This window comes from Vanessa tameamea, chromosome 24, assembly GCF_037043105.1.
Source record: "Vanessa tameamea isolate UH-Manoa-2023 chromosome 24, ilVanTame1 primary haplotype, whole genome shotgun sequence".
Taxonomy (NCBI): Eukaryota; Metazoa; Arthropoda; class Insecta; order Lepidoptera; family Nymphalidae; genus Vanessa; species Vanessa tameamea.
Window position 1 is genome coordinate 7,511,701 of NC_087332.1, and position 22,112 is coordinate 7,533,812.

Genomic DNA, 22,112 nt, shown 5'->3' on the forward strand with positions numbered 1-22,112 from the left:
AACTAGAATAAACTAGCTGAACCTACGACTTTATCCCCGCGAAATTTATAAAACCCAAACTTCTAACCCCCATTTTACCCCCTTACGGGTGGAGTTTCGTAATATACATTCTTAGCACGCTCTACATCGTATAAACAACCTACCTGCCAAATTCAAGTTTGTAGGTGGTAACGTTTCTCAGATTTTGTGATTAATCAGGTAGTGGTATTTCGCCTTTATATATCATTACATAGTATAAAGCAAAGTCGCTTACCGCTGTCTGTCCCTGTGTATGCTTAGATCTTTAAAATGACACAACGGATTTTGATGCGGTTTTTTTTTAATAGATAGATTGATTCAAGAGGAAGGTTTATATGTATAATACTTGCTCAATATAGTAGAGAAACACTGGTATTTTTAGAGGTTTCTGAAGTGATGTCATAAATAAACAATTTTTTTGCGCTTACATTGCAAAAGCTGGCTGAACGCTACGAGATTGATCAAAATAATGTACTACAGTATTGTATACTTTAAACAGTTCTTCAAAAAAGTCCGCGATGGTCTATCTCTTAGGGATAACCCACAATAACCATTTTTTATCCTTTACTTTTTAATTTTTATCAGCATTGCACCCGTGCGAAGCCGGTGCGGGTCACTAATATAGAATAATTAGATCTTAAGGATTAAATAAAATTATTCCGTTTCGAAATATAATTAAATCAAGTAATGAAAATCGGTAGTATGTACACCAAGTCTTGTTATAGAATTTTACTTTGATTTCATTAATTAAAAGTGTATATCTTTTTTTAATTTTAAAACAAGAATATCGCATTAATTACTTACATGCATAATATCTGGAATTATGTAACTCGATAAGACGGAAGAGGTGTCTAATTGGACACCACGCTTCGAGATCACTCGTATTATTTAGAAAGTATAATATTATTACACGGTGCTTGTTAATACGTTGCGCGCACTTGATTTAAGAGACCCACTCAGATCTCATTTTGAATCTTTTCATATTTTACTGTTTTGACATTATAATTTTTTTTTATAGGTGAACTGGGTACTGGGAACTCAAATGGGATATATATCTGTGATCATATATATCGGCGTTTTAATCAATATTAATCATTCCATGCATAACCAAAGCGCCATCAACGTCGGGACCTAAGAAATATCCCTTGTGCCTGTAATTATACTGACTCAACACTCAAGCCAGTACACAACAATACTAAGTTCTCATGAGGTTGTAACTACCCAGGTAATAGAACGAAATTCAGGTTCAAAATCGGGCTTGTATTATTGAGTAAACTCATCAGAAAAGCTACATTATGGTACGTTAAATTTAATTCTTCCAAAAGTACCCACCAGTTTATAAACCAGCGTAGCGGAATAAACTCCAAACATTCTCAATAAAACTTATCTCTACAGCGACGAGCCGTTACGCTATACGTTTTACCGACACTCGAAGTTTACGAGCTAAACATTAACGGCATTACTTATATAAAAAAAAGTATGGGTGTCTAGTTAAAAACTGGTTTGTCTCTGTCTATCACCAATGACTTAACATTTGAATGAATAGGACACAGCATTGTTTTACTTAACAACGCTTAAAGATAATTTACATATATACATACATATTTACATCGAAATACATATAGCTTTAATAACACAAATATAAGAAATTATTCTGAGGATTGTCTGTGAAAACGCTGAATCTAAAAAATGAATACGAAACCTTTTTATAATATGTTTTATAAAATGTCTCTATAACGACGGATTAAGGTAGAATTTCCTTTGGCTCAAGTTATGCTTGCTCATCTTATTTGAGCATAGGTTTACATGACATTTTCTTTTAAGTTTAATACTTACTTAGTAGGTGTCTGTACTTTGAGACGTGCGGTCGTGTTAAGAGTTTTATTCCGATAAACATATATTCCACTAAGAGGTATGTTAAATACGTTATATACTTTAAAATTAATACATATAATACTAATAACATCATCTTTACAGTTTTGTAATTATTTACAAAGAAATGTTTAATAAAAGTATCGTGATATAGTATTATGACCAAAAACTAAGACATTACTAAATTTATTTAATATATAACCTGTTTGTCCGTAAATCAAAATTCCCCGAAGATGTCCGAAATTATCTTTGAATAAATTGTTATCCGGTTTTTGTCATAAAGAGAAAGCTCGTGCTATTTTCATTTGTATTAGCTAGGTTTTTATTAACTCAAAGATCGTATAGAACATCTCTTATGACATACGTTTCATTAATTGGTAAATCTATTAAGATTGAGGAATTTTTTTTTACTTTTTTTGAACCATCGCCTATTTTTAATGAAATAATTCTGACATTTAAATGATTCATTTAATTGTACGGTAATTTCTCGATTTAAATTTCACCAATTTTTTTCACATGTTCACCAATTTTGCGTTCGGGTTTTTGAACATTCGATACAATGAGAGCCGAGAGTCTAGTGGTTACAACACATGAAACTCGATCGATGATTGCAAATTGAAATCCGGGGAATAGTTAAACTAGCTCACTCACTTCAGCAATAAAAAGTATTGCTGTTTGGTAGTGGAAGAATATTTATGATATGGGTTGTATTATTAGAAAAATAATCAAAGTAAAACAAGAAAAGTAGGTACACCACCTTACACTTAATATTGTTTCATTCGTTAGAGTGAGAGAGCCAGTGTAACTACAGGAACAAGGGGCATCATATCTCAATCAGTTTCCAAGGTTAGTGGCGCATAGGCGATGTAAGAAATGGTCATTTTTTTTACGTTGCCAACGTCTGTGGGCCTTATTGACTGTGAGTAATCATTGCTGTCCATAGAAGCTAAGGCGTTAGATGAGACATTTGCCAATCCACCTACATATTTTATAAAAATGAATGTGGTGGATTGGTCTCTAAACTTACTTCTGAAAAAAAAAGATCCTTGCTTAACAATTTGACATTTAGAGTCGTACTATACAACAAAATGAAGCTTTCACGGAACTGAATCTATCTTCATAAAAAAAAATCTTGACAATTTTATTATTTTTCATTGATTTTCCAAATATTTATGTTGCCAAGTTTTATTGCTTAGAAAAACTTAATGGTATCGAAGTCGTTTTAATAATCTGCTATACATTAATTATTTCAATATCAACATATACTTTATTCATGAAGGTTTTTATGAGTAGTTACTTTTTAAAGACATTTCACAGAACTGTATTCAAAGTAAAACTATCACCTGTTCGGTATCTACATTCTACCGTAAAGAACCGGCAAGAAACTCAGTAGTTACTCTTTTCCAACGTTTGAAATACAAAACTATGTCAGTTAAATATAATTATTTATAATATATATTGTCGGAAAGGCAACAAGTATAAGCTCCACTCTTTTTTGTCATCTTGTGTTGAATAATATGCCTTATTTATTAACGTAGTTTTAACAAATGATTTAAATTTACGAAACGACGAAATTAAAAATATCTGCAAAATTTTATTATTGAAGCTAATACACAAGGTATTTATCCCAAGAAGGATTTATTGACTTTGCGGCATCGGAAACTTGGCGTTATAACTTCTCGTGTTCATAAAATTATCACTTATTCAAAGTGATTTATATTATTGAGAATATACAATAAATTGTTGTAAATATATTGTGACGTATCTGTAAGTATTCCTACTTTGTTAAAAACATCCCGAATGTTTTTGTCGCAATAATCTTGTGATTATAAATTGACAGATCGGCACTCATTAACAAAATGAAAACCGTCTCAATATTTGATGTTGTACCTATTCACGGCGTTAACTGTAAATATTAACGATAAGCATTCTTAGCAGGGCCGGATCTACCATATGGCTTTTTGGGCTTCAACCCAGGGCCCCGTGGATTCAAGGGGCCCCAGCTAAGTCAAGTCAAAGTCAAAATTAGATGATAATGCGAAAGAATCCATAACTTTATTAAATTAAACAGTTCGTATGGTTTACAGCCCTGCGAGTCCTGCAATTAATCAAACTCATTCAATTAATATTTTTTTTACTTTAGTAGTGTTAGCCCAGGGCCCCGTAAAGTTACGCTCCGGCCCTGATTCTTACAGTTAAAAGATATTTAATTATACTAAGAGCTTATAAATGTTCAATTAATGAGCTAATGACTTCACTCTTAAGTATTAAGGATGCAGATTATTTGACTTATTAAAAAAAAAAAACATAGTAACTCCTTCGTTTACGGTTTCCGTTATTTCAATTACCGTAACAATATTGTCATTTGCATCAGTAGTTCCCGAGATTAAAAAAAGCACAACTACAGTTTTTTTTTTAAATGTTCAATACATTGACAGACGGAGGCTGCGCTTAGCCGAAATATGTGGTTAAGAAAAAAAATACGAGGCTCTCTAATGGTGGTTTTGTTATTTTGAATAATAATCATTTTCGAATTGTTTTTGTTCATTTTCCGCTTAGGTTGGTTTGTTGGTCGAGAGGTATCAGGCATAAAAAGTAACCTATGTCTTTCCTTGAAGGTAAAGCGTGCATTAACAGCATCATAAGAGGAACAGATAGATAAACAGACAGACAGAGCTACTATCGCATTTTTTTTTATGTTATCGATAAGCGGACGAGCAGGTGGGCCACCTGCTGGTAAGTGGTCACCACCTCCCATAGACAATGGCGTTGTAAGAAATATTAACCATTCCTTACATCACCAATGCGCCACCAACCTTGGGAATTAAGATATTTTGTCCCTTGTGCCAGTAGTTACACTGGCTCACTCACTCTTCAAACCGGATCACAACAATACTGAGTACTGCTGTTTGGCGGTAGAATATCTGATGAGTGGGTGGTACCTACCCAGACGGGCTTGCACAGAGCCCTGACACCAAGTGAACCTGAGTTATAATATTAGTACAAATACAGACACACACCGGTACTGTTACTACAAACACAATTAGATTTGTTTTTATTTATAAATAACGCCTATAGTACGATAGCAATTTTTTATACAATATATTTTATTAGAATTTGCTAGTCAAAACTGATCCTAACAAAACAGGTAAAACAACCTTTTCTTTGGGGTGCAAGGCCCCTTTAAGCGCGCCCACCACGCGCACAGATTATGTAATTAATATTTAATATACAATATAACATGGTCTAAGACAGTATATTTGAATTGGTGACTATCATGTTGTCACATAATACGGTGTCACGTTCGTTTTCACTTTCAATTCATTAGAACGACTCGCTTTCTTTACTAATAGAGAATATATAATATTAGAATGGTTCCGTATATTTCGAGAAGAAATTTTATGATATTTTTTGTAATCCAGTCCGAATTGTATGTAACTTCTACAGGTAATGTATCAAAATGGTCTCTTCATATGGGATAAATCTTTTATTTATTAATCTATACTATGTTAAATTAACATAAGAATTATTAACATTAAGTCCTTAAATATATACAAATATGAATTAAAAATATTTACTATATAAATCTTGATCGCGTGGAATGGTGGCAAGAATGCTAGCTTCATCCCCGTTGAATCGCAAAAATACTCTTATTTTAAAGTCTAGGATCAACGTGTGAATTCTAAGATTGACCTGTCCGATTTGTAAAAATATTTTTACGTTATATAGCTAATTGATTGAGAAAGATTGTAGACTATATAACATCACTATACGGCTCACGCGTGCCGGACAGTTTAACGAAAGTCAAACCGCGCAAAGTAGCTAGTATATAAACCGAACCCTCGACCAAATTTTCTAACGGCCCACGGAATACTGCAGTTGCGTCACCGGGCCTATAGCGTACATTACCGATAAACTTATAAGTGTTGGGAATTCTACAAAGGTTATGAATCCAAACAATTTAATGAATAGAGATTGTTGTTGCTGACCAATTATCAAAGTAAAATCCGAACCAGCAGTTCGGAGATTTATATTTTAGTGTATATTTCTTAAATTTTCTCTAAATTATTGGTTGGTCTATTAGGTTGCTTACAAGGTTCTAGACTTAGGCTTAATATGAGGGTTTGGGTATTTCTTCCAATAAACCCAAATTCTCAACATCAACCATTCCCAACCCCTGTCAAGTTAAATAAAGCTGTTGAATTTGAGCCTGAAGTCCCGAAATATAGCCTCGATGATAAAGCATGTGCACCACATATGTTTACTTTTATATATCCTGCGTTTCTAGCAAGTCTCCGATTGAAGGAGTCGTTCAGGACGTCATTAGCTATAAAAATAGACACTTTTCTAAGGATTTTCTTTTTTATTATCTGTCTTGCTTAAGTCATTATCGTACGTCGTTATACGTTAAACAAGCAACCAAAAAAATCGAGTTGCTCGCCTGTATGTTGTTACTGATGAGTTGGTTTCCAGCGACAGGTTATTAAGACAGATCCTTCTTAGCTGTAATTGTCTATGCCTAAACCTCATTGTCTTTGGTTATATACCGTCGGACTCTGAATAATAGTTAGTATTAAGTATAATTAGAAGTTAACCAAGACAATAAGTTTATAACGATAACAATATAAATATTGATAGATGCGCTTCTGTGCATACGACAGCCACGGATTTAGGTGGAATGAAGGGAAATGCGTGCTCTATTATAAACTCTCAACCTTATTATTATATTAATATAAAGTAACCACCTGTAAATTTTCCACTGCTGGGCTAAATCAAATCAAATCAAATCAAAATATACTTTATTCAAGTAGGCTTTTACAAGCACTTTTGAATCGTCATTTAACAAACTATTTAAAGTAAAGCTACCACCGGTTCGGAATGTAGATTCTACCGAGAAGAACCGGCAAGAAACTCAGTAGTTACTCTTTTTCAACATATAAAAATACAGTCATGTTAGTTAAATACAATTATATATGTATGTTATGTCTCCTGCCTGGAAGTCAACGAGCATTAACTCCACGCTTTTTTATCATCAATATAATCTTGTATCGAATAATATGCCTTCTTTACCAATGTATTTTTTATAATTTTCTTGAATCTATGAAACGGCAAAGTTAAAAATGTCTGCGGAATTTTATTATAGAAGCGGATACCTTGCCCCAAGAATGATTTATTGTCTTTGCGGAGTCGGAAACTTGGCGTTCTAAGCTTATCCTTACTTCTTGTGCACATACAATGATTATCACTGATTTTATCAAAGTGATCAATGCTACTGTGAATATACATAATATTATTGTAAATTTACTGTGACGCAACAGTGAGTATTCCTACTTTGTTAAAAAAAATCCCGAAGAGAGTCTCTAGCTCCAAGATTATAAATAGACCGGATTGCTCCTCTTCCTTTGAGGAGAAGGTTTGGAGCTTATTCCACCACACTGCTCCAATGCGGGTTGATGGATACACATGTGGAAGAATTTCGTTAAAATTAGACACATGCAGATTTTTGATATTGATATATTTTACTCATTTTGCTTAAAAAAAAAAACAATTTACAAATTCAATTTACAATTTCAGGAGTTACTTAAAAACAGAGATTTAGTAAAAAAATATAAGAAGGCCTTTCCAAGGAGGCCGTGACACTGATGACGTAGGTATATAGTATTTTTGAGACATGTGAATACACAAGAACACATCTTCAAAACCAGTTTCATCGTTAAGGTGATAGGTACATAATGACATACGAAAAAATCTAAAGTTATTTTACCTGTGCTGTTGACATAAAAAATATTTTATTCCGAGACGGATAAAACATGAAATAACAATTGTTCTAAAAGTAATGAAACGGAAAACTAAACTTCTATATTTTAATTGTGATTGAATTTTATTTAGAAGATAATAATTATTCTGAGATCTTTGTCAAGATCAACGTAAAAGAAAAAAAAAGTTAAATGGAACCCTGAAAGTTCCCTAATTAAATTTATTAGATTAAATAAGACATAGGCCGAATTACAAGCAGGATGTTTGCATGTGACTGACGTGTTTAGAATTAATTTATGTTACTCGAATATAATATATTGTGTTGCGTGATTATGAATAAAGGTTCTAAGATATTGTATCAAATGTTCTAATGTGATTCCAAGAATTATTACATCAGTACAAGAATATATAATAATGTATGAAACTGAAAAGTTTGTTTGTTTATACATGCTAATCTCTGGATCTGAATTTTTGCTTTACGACAATCGATTTTTTGATCATTTGATTTTATGGACTAAACCCTCACTCCGAGATCTTGCCTCAGAATCAATTAATATCAATTAGCTAGCTATTGTTACACCTGTTCAATGAAAAACTAAAGGGGACTCTACTTAAGACAGAACTTATAATTATATTGTCTAATAAACGAACAAAACATACTTTAGGTCAAACGATAATTTTGATTAAAAAATAGGTAGTTACTACAATCATTTTCTTCTTTAAAATCAAGTTAATTTGTGAAACTTTCTAACGTCTTTAATTACGACCTTAAATTCAACATTATTTTAACGGTTTTACATTTGAACAACAATAAAAACCGAAACTAATTAAATAAATGAAAGCTGTGTTACCATTTTACAGTTAATTTTTACTCTATAATTGCTACATTTGTGTTGTTAGAGCCCTAATTATCGTGATAATAATCGGGGTTTAACTAAGAATATTACGAATATTTATACATAACAGGTAAAAGTTTTAAAAATAAACTCGACTCGAAATCGCGCTCTGAATAGTATATGATTTAATTATCAAGTTAATTCAAACAAATTATTTATTTGAAATGATCTGATTAAGTTTTTTATTTGATAGCCCAAATGGTCCATTCCAATATTTTTTTCTGTGGGAGTGATTTCGTGATAAGGGACGGAAGTGTATCACGGAAAGTGAGGGAAGCGCGTGTTATTTGATTTGAACAATGCTATATTGCTAGAGTTTGACGTCAGATAGCACACGAGTACTTCTAGAGAGGATATATTGTTAATGTTGCTTATTGCCAAGGTGAGATGTCAGAGGTTACACGTGATAGGGGACAACTATAAGGCTCATTACATTTTCCATATGACGCCATATTGAATTTTGAATGACGTTACATAACTACAACTACACAACTACTTTTAAATACATTAAAAGAAGCTTTTAATGATAAAATAAAATACCTCTGTTGTTGGATTATGATAAGTAATTGTTGAATTTAATTACTTTAAAATGTATTAACTTATAGTTTATCCGTCTCCAGTCAGGTCAGCTCCTTTCATACTAGGGCAAAAATGATGATGAATCCGAAATGATTGAAGTTGAAACTTTGTACGTAGTTTTTGTTGACACTTGCCCGAAGTATTCTGGATTTATATCCATCACCGTATATAACAAGCGAAGTCGTATCGATATTATTTTTAATAAACATCATAGAAACATAATATGTAACACTTAAGGGGCAATAACTGGTTATTCGTATGTAATAATATAGCTTCGTTTTGTGATAATTGTTTATCGTGGAAAGGAAATTTCTATTACTAGGACTACTCTAACAGATCCGGCCTCCCTTAAATCCAGCACATGAATTATCAGTAGCAATTCAAAATTATAAATTGGCAATGTACAGCACCAAAAGCTTGTCGTGATTTCTCTCCGGTCGCGTTGTTTTTCCGTCCCAGGGGATTATAAGAGTGAACGAATAGTGAATGATCCTGTATTTGCGTATTAATCCTGTGCAGTTGATTTTTCTCCGTGGGAGAACGGTGGCCGCGATCAAAATAGGAGGAAATCGACGTAATCATCTTTATTAGGTATAAATGAAACAATTTTATCGATAAAAAATTCAAATAATCGTCTTAAAGCGATTCGTTACGGATTTACTTAAGGAAAATACAAAATCAAGTTCTTTATCTGTTACGTGTTCATAAAATGTTGTGTACATTTTAAAACTTCAAACTTTGTAAATTGCAGAAAAACTAATTTAATATTTATTTATTGTTTATCGAACGGATTTACAGATTTATTGTTACTTAGAATTTTTTTCCCTTTTTAAACGGTAGGTGTCAAATAAATAATAATCATAATTACACAGCCTGCCCGACTTGACCGAATTTGAACCTACTACATGTTCTATATCATCGGTCGTCTCGGCTCTCCACAAAACGACCAGGTCACATTTTACTAGACAATATTGTTTCTGTAAACATTCCACGTCTTGTTACGAGTAACTACGTACATCTAATTCTTTGTTCATACTCGAACAAGTACACATGTCAAGCTAACGTGTTTTGTGGTCCTAATTTTCGATTTTATATAACTGTAAGTAGCTGTAATTTTTAATTTTAATATTCGCTATTCTCAAAATCATTTAAAAAATATATCTCATTATTATTTTTTTTAAAACCCTGTTCTTATTTCAAAATCAAGTTATCTTTTTTTAGAAATTAAATAAGTAATCTACATACATATTTTTTTCCGAATCTGTGCTAATTAAATGTTAAGTAAGTACATTTAATGCCGTTTTACAATGCTGTAACTCAAAACTTCAAACCTTGTATTCCGCTTAATATTATTTTACATTCAGTAACAATTTTTGTAAAGTTAGCTTCTTCATTTAAATGTGTCAATTGAATTACGAAAGTTATTAGGTAGAATTGAGATTTCTTAATGATTTTTTAATTCGACAACATTTACCTTGAGTAGGTGAATCAATTGTTTTGTAGATGTTCTAATTAAAATAAAATATTCGCTTGCATTTTCATTTATAGTTACAGGCACAAGGGTAATTATACTTTAGTTCCTAGGGTTGGTGGCGCATTGGCAATTGTCTGTGGGCGATGGTGACCACTTACCATCACCAGTATATCATAAAAAGATTTGAAAAATGATTGTCCAGTGGTTAGAACCTTCTATTACGGGCAAGCTTTACTGAACCCATGACAAAACTTTGTTTGATATAGTTGTGACAGATGTTTCCACGAACTAGCATTGTGGCAGCGTGCCAAGTCAATGCCAAGTGTTTCCCTGAGAGGAAAGAGACATTTTGGTTTTCTTACATCGTTCAAACTGATATTACTAGTAGTCCCTAAATCTGGAAATTAAACTATCGTTACTAACCCTGTGTACCAGACATATACATATATTTGATACGTAACCTAAATATTAAACTTCTGAAATTAATGTATCTGTTTTAAATATACTTACATGATATTAATGTAGGGATTTTTTTTATAAGATGAGTATGTGTTTGTTTTATTGAAGTTGACTATAAACATAAAGACTTACACTTATTTCCACTAAGTCTAATTTGTTAAATGATTGTTTACACTGATTCGAAATTCGTAATTAAATTACGATTAATTATGGGCAGTGAATTGATGGCTGACTGAATTTATGTACTTAAATATTTATAGACAATTTTTTAAACTTTCCTAATACAATAATTTAATATTTTTCAGAAATGATTGTCGCAGAGGCCTGGAAAGCAAATTATCTATTTTGGATATTACCAGTTGTATTAATTCTCGGGCTACTGGCATTGCTCGCTCTATTGGGTATCTTCTTCGCCCTTCGTTTGTACGCTAAACTTACTTGTGGACGTTACCAAGCAAAAACCAGGATGGACGGAAAGACGGTAATCGTCACTGGATGTACAAGTGGTATTGGAAAGGAAACTGCTAAAGAATTAGCAAAAAGAGGCGCCAGGGTCATCATGGCTTGCAGAAGTATGGAAAAGGCAGAAAAGGTTCAAGGTACAAAACAAAAAAGAAACATTTTTAAATCTTAAAATTATGAATTACATATGTTACTGTAAAAGCTCGAACTACGGTGAATCTTAAGATTTAAGAGTAAGTCTTAGATTTTACCGAGATGAGTTGATAAATGTAAGTATTTCTGAAAATTGGACGATTTTTTCGGGCTTATAGCATTCGAATTCAGTATATGGTAGGTTTTACCGCTGTCAGCTGGTAGACGTTGGTTTTAAGAATAAAACAATGATATGTTATAATTCTTAATCACTTATTTTAATTACTATTAGTCAAAACCTTAGGTATCAAACGATAGTCATTAAATAACTAACCTAACCTATTTAACTTATTTTAATTTCGGATATTAGTTTAGAACACGTTATGACATGATTTTTTTCAACGTTTACCGTGCCTTAAATGTAAATCCTAAGATTTACTAAGTGAATGGTGGCAAAAGTTCGAATCGCAAACCGTTTTGGGCATTTACCATTAAGAATTGGTAAATCTTAGGTTTTACTGGAAAATCTTAGGATTTACCTACTGTAGTTCCAGCTTTTACAGTAACATATACATACAAAGTTCAATGTCCCAAAAATATTCTCGAATAAGGCGTTAGAAGTATTATAACTTTCTCAAATAAACAACATATCTTATTTTTCAGATGAAATCGTGCAATCGACAAAAAACGCAAATGTCGTAGTTAAAAAACTAGATCTAAGTTCTTTCGAATCTATAAGAACTTTTGCTGAAGACATCAACAAAAATGAGAAGGCGTTAGACGTCTTGATCCACAACGCAGGATACGCAGAAACCTTCAAAAAGAATATTTCGGAAGACGGCATTGAATTGACAATGGCTACCAATCATTATGGACCGTTTTTACTAACTCATCTTCTCATAAACCTGTTAAAGAAAAGTTCTCCATCAAGAATAGTTGTTGTTGCTTCGTCACTCTACCGCTTGGCATCCGTAAACTTAGACAACCCAAATCCATTGAACACAATGCCAGGGTATTTGTACTACGTGTCCAAGGAGGCAAATATTCTCTTTACCAGGGAGCTGGCCAGACGTATGGAGGGAACAGGCGTCACTGTAAATTGTTTACATCCTGGTTTAATTGACACTGGAATTTGGCGGAACGTGCCAGCACCGTTGAGCTGGGGTTTGGGATTGATAAACACTCTTTACTTCAAGACCCCTGTCCAAGGATGCCAAACATCAGTAATGTTGGCTGTAGATGAGAACCTTTCGAAAGTTACTGGGGAGTATTTCTCTGATTGCCAGATAAGCTCGCTATCTTCTTCAGCCAGTGATATGAGTAGAGCAAGAAAATTGTGGGAGATTTCGGAAAAAATGGTCAAATTGGAAGAGAATGACCCAAGAATTTAGTTCGTTTATCATAATCCTGAAAGAGTACAATTAGGGTTATTAATAACATCCAGGATATTTAATATCAATAATAATGCATATCAGATCAGTACTTAAAGTAAAAATAATTGAATTAAGAATGATTAATTATATTTAATTAAGAATTGTTTATTGAACAACTTATGTTAACCTACTGCATATTATTTATATTTTTTTTAACTTATTACCTATGCATACTATTAATAATATACAAAATATTATTCTTAAATAAGGAAAATGATTTTAAATAAAAAAAAAAACAAATATAAACATACTTTTTTTATTTTACATAAATATTTACATAATAAGGCCTCTCACGTTTATATAACATAACATGTAACTGATTAAAACTATGAATTATTGTCGGTTATAAGAAAATATTTAATCATAAATGTTCTAATATTACAATTGAACCCATAATATGTAGTAACTTTTTCTATTTAATAACCTTTCTTGAAAAGTAAATTAACAGCCCATAGTTGTACGACTGCAACAAAAGGCTTTTTCTGTAAGTATTCCGAGCTTATACCTCCACACCAATCGACTATATTTTACTACAGAGTATATTCAAAGTTGCTTTATCGGATTCTGATCTTCAGTTCCTCGGTGGTTATTAACTATGATCTATAAACTATCTACTATGAAGCATAAAAATAGAACATGAAAATATTACAACAGAAATTCTTATTGATATACATACTAGAAGAAAATATTATTTATCTCTATAAATATAAACAAATTATTGAAATATGGAATTTAATCTAATTAAAGCATTAGAAGACATGATGCTTCCTTAGAGAGACACAAGGTACAAATTTTATGGATGGCCTTTTAGAAACACTGGTCAGTGCCTCATTAAACTAGCATTGAATAAAAAAAAAACTTAATTATTTATATAAAATTTTATATTGTATCATTACTACTTTCACTTAGGAAATGGTGATAAATGCTAAATAATCACAACTATGTGACCACAATAAATATCAGTCTATTAATTCAAATTGGTCTAAAAATGTTTGATCAACGCCCAGCGCAGTTCCTAAACTTTCCCGAGGCTTCCTACGATCAACTTCTTCCATATCAAAGCATAATTGATCCAAATAATTATCATTCGATCTAACGCTTAGCGTACTGCAACTGGGACTCAATAGATCCGGCAATAAAACTCTATTTGCAGTGTAAACATCAAAATTTACATTTTCCTTTTCTTCGACGATTGTTTTCACATCATTTAAGCTCTGAGGTATAACATTAGCCCTAACTTTTTTAAACCTGTTTATTATTTTCTCCAACGAACTTGTCTTTTTAATGAGTGAGGTATTTGTTTTCGGTGTTTCCGTTTTTGACGACTGCATTTCTAATTCGAAACTCTTCCTTGGTACATCTAATATGGGTGATACGGTACTGTCAATTATTAAATCTTTACTCAAATCAACTTTGACATCATTAAGAACATTATTTATTCTAAATTCCGCATCTTGTGTTACAGATATAATTGGAAAGTTTGCCATTTCCGCTTGTCTAGAACTCTCTGCGTTACCTAGACCATGTGGTGTATTATAATTACTATCAGGATCTAAGCAAGTGATTCCAGAAACATCAAGTTGCGTTGGACTGTCCTCTTGCATAATTGAAAGTTTTCTGCCTCTTATGTTATTAAGTGATCTTTTCTCCCTATTTTCAAATAAATTTGGTGACGAATAACTTCGAAACAAACCATTACTTTCATTTGAGTTAACAGATTCATTAAATAATCCCCCTTTCTTAATATTAATATCCGGTCTTTCTTGCTTGTATTTAAATTTCTTCGAGCTACTAGATTTCTTTGTAGACAGCAATCGAATGATCTGCTGTTTTGTAAAACCAGATGAACATTCCGATATTGTCTCATTGACCTTTATATTTGAAATGACGGACATATTGTGATTATTGTGTGTAGTATTCGCAATATCATAGGAACTTACACGACATGATATTAAACTTTTCATAAAATCTTCTTTAGAAGCTTGATAAAATGGTGTAATTAATGACTTTGGTTGAGGTTTAAGGAAATTTCCGCTTGTACGTTTTCGTAAATTGAATTTATGTTTGTAGAGATTTAGTGGAGTAAATGTATCAAAGAAGACTTGGTATTGATCCCTGTTCATCTTCAACTCCGACAAGTCAGGCATTGGAGGTATTTCTGGGTAATCTTTTACTGACACTATCTCATCATATACAATGGGTACAGACTGAAAAAATAAAAATTAAATTATTAATAACAGGTAATTGATGGCGGTCCTGGGTAATTAGCTCCCAATCATGACATATACTGTTCAAACGAATATGTATATGTAGTATACTAAGAAATTTAGGTTAATTATTTTAATGTTACACCTCCTTACTAGAGGATTTATTTTTTAAAAGTATAATGACACTAGACAACTGTCATAAAATGTAACCCGAGGTAAGACGTGTTAATTTTGATTCCAGAGTTATTAAAGAAATATCACTCTTTTAAAACATTTCGCTCACAATAATCCCACATATATATAAAAAAAAGTAATTGTGAAGTTTCCTATAAATGGACAGAAAGTCTATATAGTCTATTGAAAGAAGATTTATGACTATAAAATCTTTGCCGCCAAGAGTACAACTAGAACTACTGAAAACTGGACAAAATACTATGAGAATAGTTTTGTTATATCATTTTATATGGGACAGGAAAAATACCATTCATGCAAATGTTAGGTTCAGGCCACCTGATGTTAACATCACCCACTACCCATAGACATTCAAACAATATAATGTAATGTTTAGTCTAAATAGAATACCAAATACAAATCAGACAGACATACGATTTAATTATGAGCTAATAAAAAAGGCAGCTTTTAAAATATTTTCACAAAAAGGATCTACTTATTTAGTCTTTAATGAAAAAAAATAACAAATGACAAATTACCTGTAATTTAGCTTCGGCATTTAAAACTCTTTCTATCAATACTTTTAAAGCACTAACAACTTCTTTGAAATTCTTTTCCCCTCCTTCTAAATATTTATTAAAGTTATAAATTTCATCTGCAATCTCATTATTTTTCAAAATGAAACAAATTGATATGAGAAATGCCCTGATTAGATTAGGAAAATTCTGTACACCGTCCTTCTCTAGATTCCTGAGTATATATTTTTGTTGGCTGTTCACTTGATCTTGTAATTCAGACGTACATATTGAATCTGTTTTGGGGTCATATTCTATCATATAGGAACTTTTTTGTACTTGACCAGTGTGTCGATGAATGATTGCTTCTGTGTTCTGTACTATGGATTTGCATCTTGTCAACAATGGTAACACTTTCGTATTCCATTCGCCTTCAATATTATCTAATTTCTTATCTGTCTCCAAAAGCCAATTATCAAAGAATGCTGGATGTTCATTAACATTTTTAATTTTTAAGAGATCACTCTTGAAGTTTTCTTCAAGTGTATTGTTATTTATAAAGTTGTCAACCAAATTGTTGATATAACCCTGGGCGTTCAAGGAGCGCAGTTTACTTTCCATTTCAGTTATTCTCTTCCGAAATAATGCCGCTGATTTTTCCATGATCTGTCTCTTACACAAATAATTAGAAAATTTACTCAACATTATTTTTGTTTCTTTTTCAATACATTCCACAATACCTTCTTTTTCTTGAGATTTATATTTATCAGTCATAGTATTGTACAAAGTATTTTTACTATCTTTCATAATTTTTGATACGAGTAAACGATTTACCGCCAACTGTGAGAGTTGGAACAAGAGCACTGTTACTTTAAAACAACCAGGATTTACTAAATATGAAGTCATCACATGTGTTAATAAGCCTTTAGAACTATAATCGCTAATAAAAATGGATAGTTCATTTCTATATATTCTTTCAGCCTTCGTGTCGTAAAGGGGCCATGTTAAAGATGCGTGTACGTGCGAATCAATTATAGACACCAAATAGTAAGATAAATTATTAAATAAATTCTGAGTAGGTTTATCAAGAGCGTTATCCTTGAATATTAAATGAGATAAATCTGGAAGCATAGGATGTAGCTTGCTGAGTAATCCAATATTTAAATTTGTTTCCTTTTTCAGCGTCACAACAAGATCTCTTTGCATTAATATCGTAGCCATTTTGTATATCTAACACATTTCACTGAATTTGAAAATTTCTATGAAAATTCTCTGAAAGTAATATTTCGGACGAAAACAATACTTTGTTTTCTATCACTTTATATGATAAAACGATTTTAATTTATACGCATACGACTAACAGTCAACATAGTAGTACTCAATTATATTTCAAATTTGACAAAATTTGCCGTTAAAACCACAGATAGTCAATAATTTTGAATTTCATTAATGGATAAAAGTTATAAAATTACTAGTACCTACCTACGTACATTTTAAATAAAATAAAAACATTAATACAGTTCTATAGTATATTTGGCATTTTAAAAATATATATAATATTCTAATCAAATTTTATTAATTCACCAATTTAGCTATGACCGTGTTTCATTTAACGCAATAAAATCATAAAATATTTAACGATATGTTAAATATTATAGTATTTCTGTTTTTATTAATAGCGTAATTTTTAAATTAATAGAAAATAAACCAATATAAGTATACTTTTCATAAAATTACTGCTACACAAAAAAATATTTTTAGAACGTAACGTTATAACCTAAAAAATTAATAACGCTTCTGTTTTGCATGGTAGATCAAAACACACGTGTTTACGTTACAATATTTAGTAATGTAAAATAATTACATAGAAGTTAATTATGGTGAGTTAAAAACATTATTTTATGTTTATATGTCTTTTATAAGAATAGTACCTTAACGTTCATCGTATTAAATTGAATTTAAACCTTTGAAACAACATAAAGAGAAATAATTCCAATGTGTTCGAAATAACTACATCATAGCTACGCTCTAAAAATGTAACCATAAGTATATTTCGTTGAATTTTCCAGACTAAATTGCATTGTTTTATTTCTGAATTCTATATACATTGTTATTTTAATGAAATCTCCTTATAATATATTGTACTGTGTGTATAAGTACCATGCACAAGTTGATCTATTGCAAGTTAATAAAGTTGACTTGTGATTATAAAATTGTGCTATATCAGAGCAATTACATTTACCAATTTATTGCAATATTGATAAGTTGGAAAGAATTTTTGCTACATTCTAACAAATAAAGAAGTTTTCCGTGGTTCCCGTGTAATATATGTATGTAAGGTTGTAAGTCCGCGATTTTCTCAAAAACCACTCATACGATTTGGATGGTGGTGTCTATATTGAATGCCTATTTTTTATATGCCTGCCAAGTTTTAGTTTATAATGTTTTAGGATCTGATGAAGATCTTCGGAAATAGACAAATATTATTATACATATTGTGCATAATATCATGCTTGTACGCTATATGAAAAAACAAACATATCTCTTATCACAAAAATACATAATTTCTATTTTTTTAGAGTAAGCTGTATGTGCTCTATGAGCACAGCGCAGGCTTTGCCCTGTTTCGAGTAGCTGAGTTTGAAGAACTAGCAGCATTCTTGCCTCAAGTTGAGGAATCAGTGACTGACCTTCAGAGGTTCAATTCTGTGGTGACCCTGATTGCGTTTCAACCATTTAAATCTGCAATAACTGCTTTAGAGAATATTAACGCAATATCAGAAGGTATATATTTCAGAAACATGAAATTTGAAAGCATTAAGAAGAGTGAAATTCATAAAATCCTTTTTTTGCTTAGGTATTCTACCAGAAGATCTCAATCTCTTCTTGGAAGGTGGTCTACCGAAACGCAAGAAGCGTGGCAAATGCACTCTCGGTATTTCTGACCCTAAGCTTGGTGCTGCTATTAGTGAAGCATTGGAAATTTCTTGCTCGCACACTGGCGCTGTACCAGAGGTGCTTAGAGGTGAGTGTCTTCGTGTATCTTGGAGATTAGTCAGTAAAGGTGTAAAGATACTATAGTACACGATTTTTAAAAATGTCTAGCTATATGACCCAACTTTGCACGGGTAGAATTAGAGTTATACAAAGATCATCTTTTATTTGCACCAGGAATCTTCATAGGCTTATACAGAAAATCCTACATAATTTCATCATAACCAGAAAACATATGCATACAAGTATTAATTTATATTTTTATATATTATTTATTATATAAAAAATTGTTTATAAGTACTAATAATGCACAAATTGATCTATTGCGAGTTTAACCTGACTTGTGGTAATAAAATTGTGCCATATTAATGCAGTTCTTTTGTTTATTTATCAATTTGCTTTGATAACTGCACTAAAGCTATTGCTACATTTCTACATTTTATGTCTGTAAAGCTATAATTATATTTAAACAGGTTAGCTTGTTTCAATATTTAAGTTAATGTAGCTTGATTGGGTGGGAGAAATTCAAATAATTTCTGTTAAAAATGTGATATACATATTTGTATGATACACCTTATGATCATCTAATTAGTGTATGGGTACAATGCCAGTATTGTGGATGTGGAGGATTACTACTGCCAGAATTCCACTCTTAAACTACTGGACAACATAAAATTTATTCTATTTATTTTATATTTGGTGTATTTTTAAAAATGTCACTTTGTCTTTGATTGAAAGGGGGCACTGTCTGTGTGTTTTATGTCTTATGTTTAAGGGCCGCCTTGCAATGAAACAATCTTAAAATCGATCCTAACCCCTTGGGCTATTGTCCTCCCACTCCTAACACTAGCTTTCAGCTTGAATCTATAACTATGAGACCTTAAAACTTAATTTGATAAAAACATAACCTATAAATTTATATTTTTTTTGTAATGTATAAGAGAGAACTCAATTTTTGAAAAATTAATATCGTACTTAGACAGCATACATGTATACATTGTTACTTTTAAATTCGATCTTGACCGTTTATCACAAGTTAAATTAATTGTTTCTAGGGATAAGACACCATTTCCACTCTCTCATCAAAGGACTAACTCCAAAGGCATGCAGTGTGGCTCAGCTAGGTCTCGGCCACTCTTACTCGCGAGCCCGAGTCAAGTTCAATGTTCATCGTGTGGACAACATGATCATTCAATCCATAGCTCTGCTGGACCAGCTGGATAAAGACGTCAATACATTTTCTATGAGAATTAGGTAAAATAAATTAAGATAAAAAAATTGTGTTAATTACATGCATTTGACTAAATATAAATCCAGTGTTATTAGATGCATGGCAAGAGAAAGATATTTGGGTTCATGTAGTTCAGTAATTTTCTAGTTTATGTATATTAAATAAGAAATTACTAGAGTTTACCTAGCAGTTGAACTTCTACCATCTGCCCTAAATGCTAATATGAATGATAATAAAAAATTTCGGTTGCACTATTATGTAATGCTATATATAGCAAACGTGAATGTGATTTGATTTTTTTTTTACAGAGAATGGTATTCTTACCACTTCCCAGAGCTTGTCAGTATTGTGCCAGAGAATTATCTCTACTCAAAGTGTGCGGAATACATCAAAGATCGTAAAACACTATCAGAAGAATCTGTTGAACCGTTAACGGAGATCCTCGGTGACTCAGAGAAGGCACAAGCTATTATTGATGCGTCGAAAATGTCTATGGGAATGGATATATCACCGGTTGATTTAATTAATATACAAATGTTTGCTGAACGAGTTGTTGCATTGAGTAATTACAGGTGAGTTTCGAGATTTAAAATTGAAGCAATTGAACGTTATTTAAGTTTTTTTTAATGTATAGATATAATATATCCATATTTATTGAGCATATTTGTTATATTATAAGGTTTCAATCAATTCTACTAATAATTTTTTTTGTAATATTAAATTTTCTGAGAATATTATTTAATAAAATTACATTATGAGTATACTAGATCTGTTTTACATATTAGATGTAAGCCGTTATGCAAAAAATGTATTGATTTTATTTATTATAGTAATATATTATAAATTCCTTTTAGGAAAGAAATAGCAGAGTATTTACATACAAAGATGACCTCGGTGGCTCCAAACCTTACAACACTTATTGGGGACCAGGTGGGAGCTCGTCTCATCTCCAAAGCTGGTTCTCTTACCAGTTTAGCGAAGTACCCGGCTTCCACATTACAGATTCTTGGTAAGTTTTAGCAACTTCTTGTTCAACTTGCTAATAAAAAACTAAAATATCATCATTTATGAAAATCCTAAAATACTTTTACTATGCACATTTTCACAGGCGCGGAAAAAGCTTTGTTCCGAGCTTTGAAGACCCGCTCCAAGACACCTAAGTATGGTCTTCTATATCACTCAACTTTCATCGGGCGAGCTGGCCTTAAGAACAAGGGACGTATCAGTCGCTACCTCGCAAACAAGTGCTCTATCGCTTCTAGGATCGACTGCTTCTCTGGTGAGTGCTGACTTCACTATTATTTTCTTAATAATAGTGATCAAAATTGGTCCAAGACATAGCTTTATGTTCAAAATATATCTCTTATGTCCATTATATGTTTATTAAAAATTAATTTTAATTTAAAATATATAATTTAATTGTGAATAATTTTGTTTAGAAACTCAAACAACTGTGTATGGAGAGAAACTCCGTCAGCAAGTTGAAGACAGATTAAAGTTTTACGAGACCGGTGACATTCCAATGAAGAATATAGATGTAATGAAACAGGCCATGGAGGAAGTATCACAGCAAGACGTACAGGTGGCAGATGAGAGCAATGCCCAGGAAGCAGATGTGAGCGTTAGTAAGAAGAAAAAGAAGAAGAAGGAAAAGAAGGAACAAGAGGTAGCCATGGACGAAGACTAGCAAGAAATATATTACTATACTTCTTTTAAATGTTTTATTTTAAGAGTGATACATACAGACATTGTCTGGGTGTAAACATTTATTGATATATTATACAATTAAATTTTTCTCCAATTATTGTTTTGTTTTAATAATCCTATACTTTTGTACGAACAACACTTGAAAAAAAATACAAATTTTTAACATTAAAAAATGAACTGAGTACTGTTTTTCCTGTGTACTAAT

The 22,112-nt window shown here is 31.8% G+C and overlaps 3 protein-coding genes across 4 annotated transcripts; 2 read left to right on the plus strand and 1 right to left on the minus strand.

Moving 5' to 3' along the window:
• The first annotated feature begins 1,857 nt into the window (after window positions 1–1,857).
• LOC113396041 (retinol dehydrogenase 14) lies at window positions 1,858–13,252 on the plus strand. 2 transcript variants are annotated; one of them, XM_026633814.2, is made up of 3 exons: window positions 1,858–1,930; window positions 11,361–11,654; window positions 12,313–13,251. In XM_026633814.2, exons 2-3 carry the CDS (start codon window positions 11,363–11,365, stop codon window positions 13,038–13,040), a joined length of 1,020 nt encoding a protein of 339 aa, XP_026489599.1. In that variant the 5' UTR covers window positions 1,858–1,930; window positions 11,361–11,362; the 3' UTR covers window positions 13,041–13,251. The 2 variants fall into 2 exon arrangements, with proteins under 2 accessions (XP_026489599.1, XP_026489600.1); XM_026633815.2 differs by lacking the exon at window positions 1,858–1,930 and adding an exon at window positions 10,105–10,221 and having other exon boundaries at window positions 12,313–13,252.
• Window positions 13,253–13,359: 107 nt separating this feature from the next.
• LOC113396042 (uncharacterized) lies at window positions 13,360–17,326 on the minus strand. The gene is made up of 2 exons (XM_026633816.2): window positions 16,000–17,326; window positions 13,360–15,289 (listed from the first exon to the last, which is right to left on the minus strand). The coding sequence occupies exons 1-2, from the start codon at window positions 17,194–17,196 to the stop codon at window positions 14,042–14,044; spliced, it is 2,445 nt and encodes an 814-aa protein (XP_026489601.2). The 5' UTR covers window positions 17,197–17,326; the 3' UTR covers window positions 13,360–14,041.
• A 400-nt stretch (window positions 17,327–17,726) lies between these two features.
• LOC113396023 (nucleolar protein 56) lies at window positions 17,727–22,002 on the plus strand. Its single transcript, XM_026633793.2, has 8 exons — window positions 17,727–17,855; window positions 18,555–18,759; window positions 18,833–19,000; window positions 20,025–20,223; window positions 20,509–20,772; window positions 21,055–21,209; window positions 21,309–21,479; window positions 21,640–22,002. Exons 1-8 carry the CDS (start codon window positions 17,853–17,855, stop codon window positions 21,885–21,887), a joined length of 1,413 nt encoding a protein of 470 aa, XP_026489578.2. The 5' UTR covers window positions 17,727–17,852; the 3' UTR covers window positions 21,888–22,002.
• Window positions 22,003–22,112: the final 110 nt, after the last annotated feature.

Excerpts from the sequence above, each read along its gene's own strand:
- LOC113396041 (XM_026633814.2), top strand. The coding sequence starts at position 11,363 with ATGATTGTCGCAGAGGCCTGGAAAGCAAATTATCTATTTTGGATATTA. Across the intron at positions 11,655-12,312 it reads AAAGGCAGAAAAGGTTCAAG|ATGAAATCGTGCAATCGACA; the intron begins GTACAAAACAAA and ends CTTATTTTTCAG.
- LOC113396042 (XM_026633816.2), bottom strand. The coding sequence starts at position 17,196 with ATGGCTACGATATTAATGCAAAGAGATCTTGTTGTGACGCTGAAAAAG. Across the intron at positions 15,290-15,999 it reads ATGCCGAAGCTAAATTACAG|TCTGTACCCATTGTATATGA; the intron begins GTAATTTGTCAT and ends TTATTTTTTCAG.
- LOC113396023 (XM_026633793.2), top strand. Across the intron at positions 19,001-20,024 it reads TGTACCAGAGGTGCTTAGAG|GGATAAGACACCATTTCCAC; the intron begins GTGAGTGTCTTC and ends AATTGTTTCTAG. Across the intron at positions 21,210-21,308 it reads TTCCACATTACAGATTCTTG|GCGCGGAAAAAGCTTTGTTC; the intron begins GTAAGTTTTAGC and ends ACATTTTCACAG.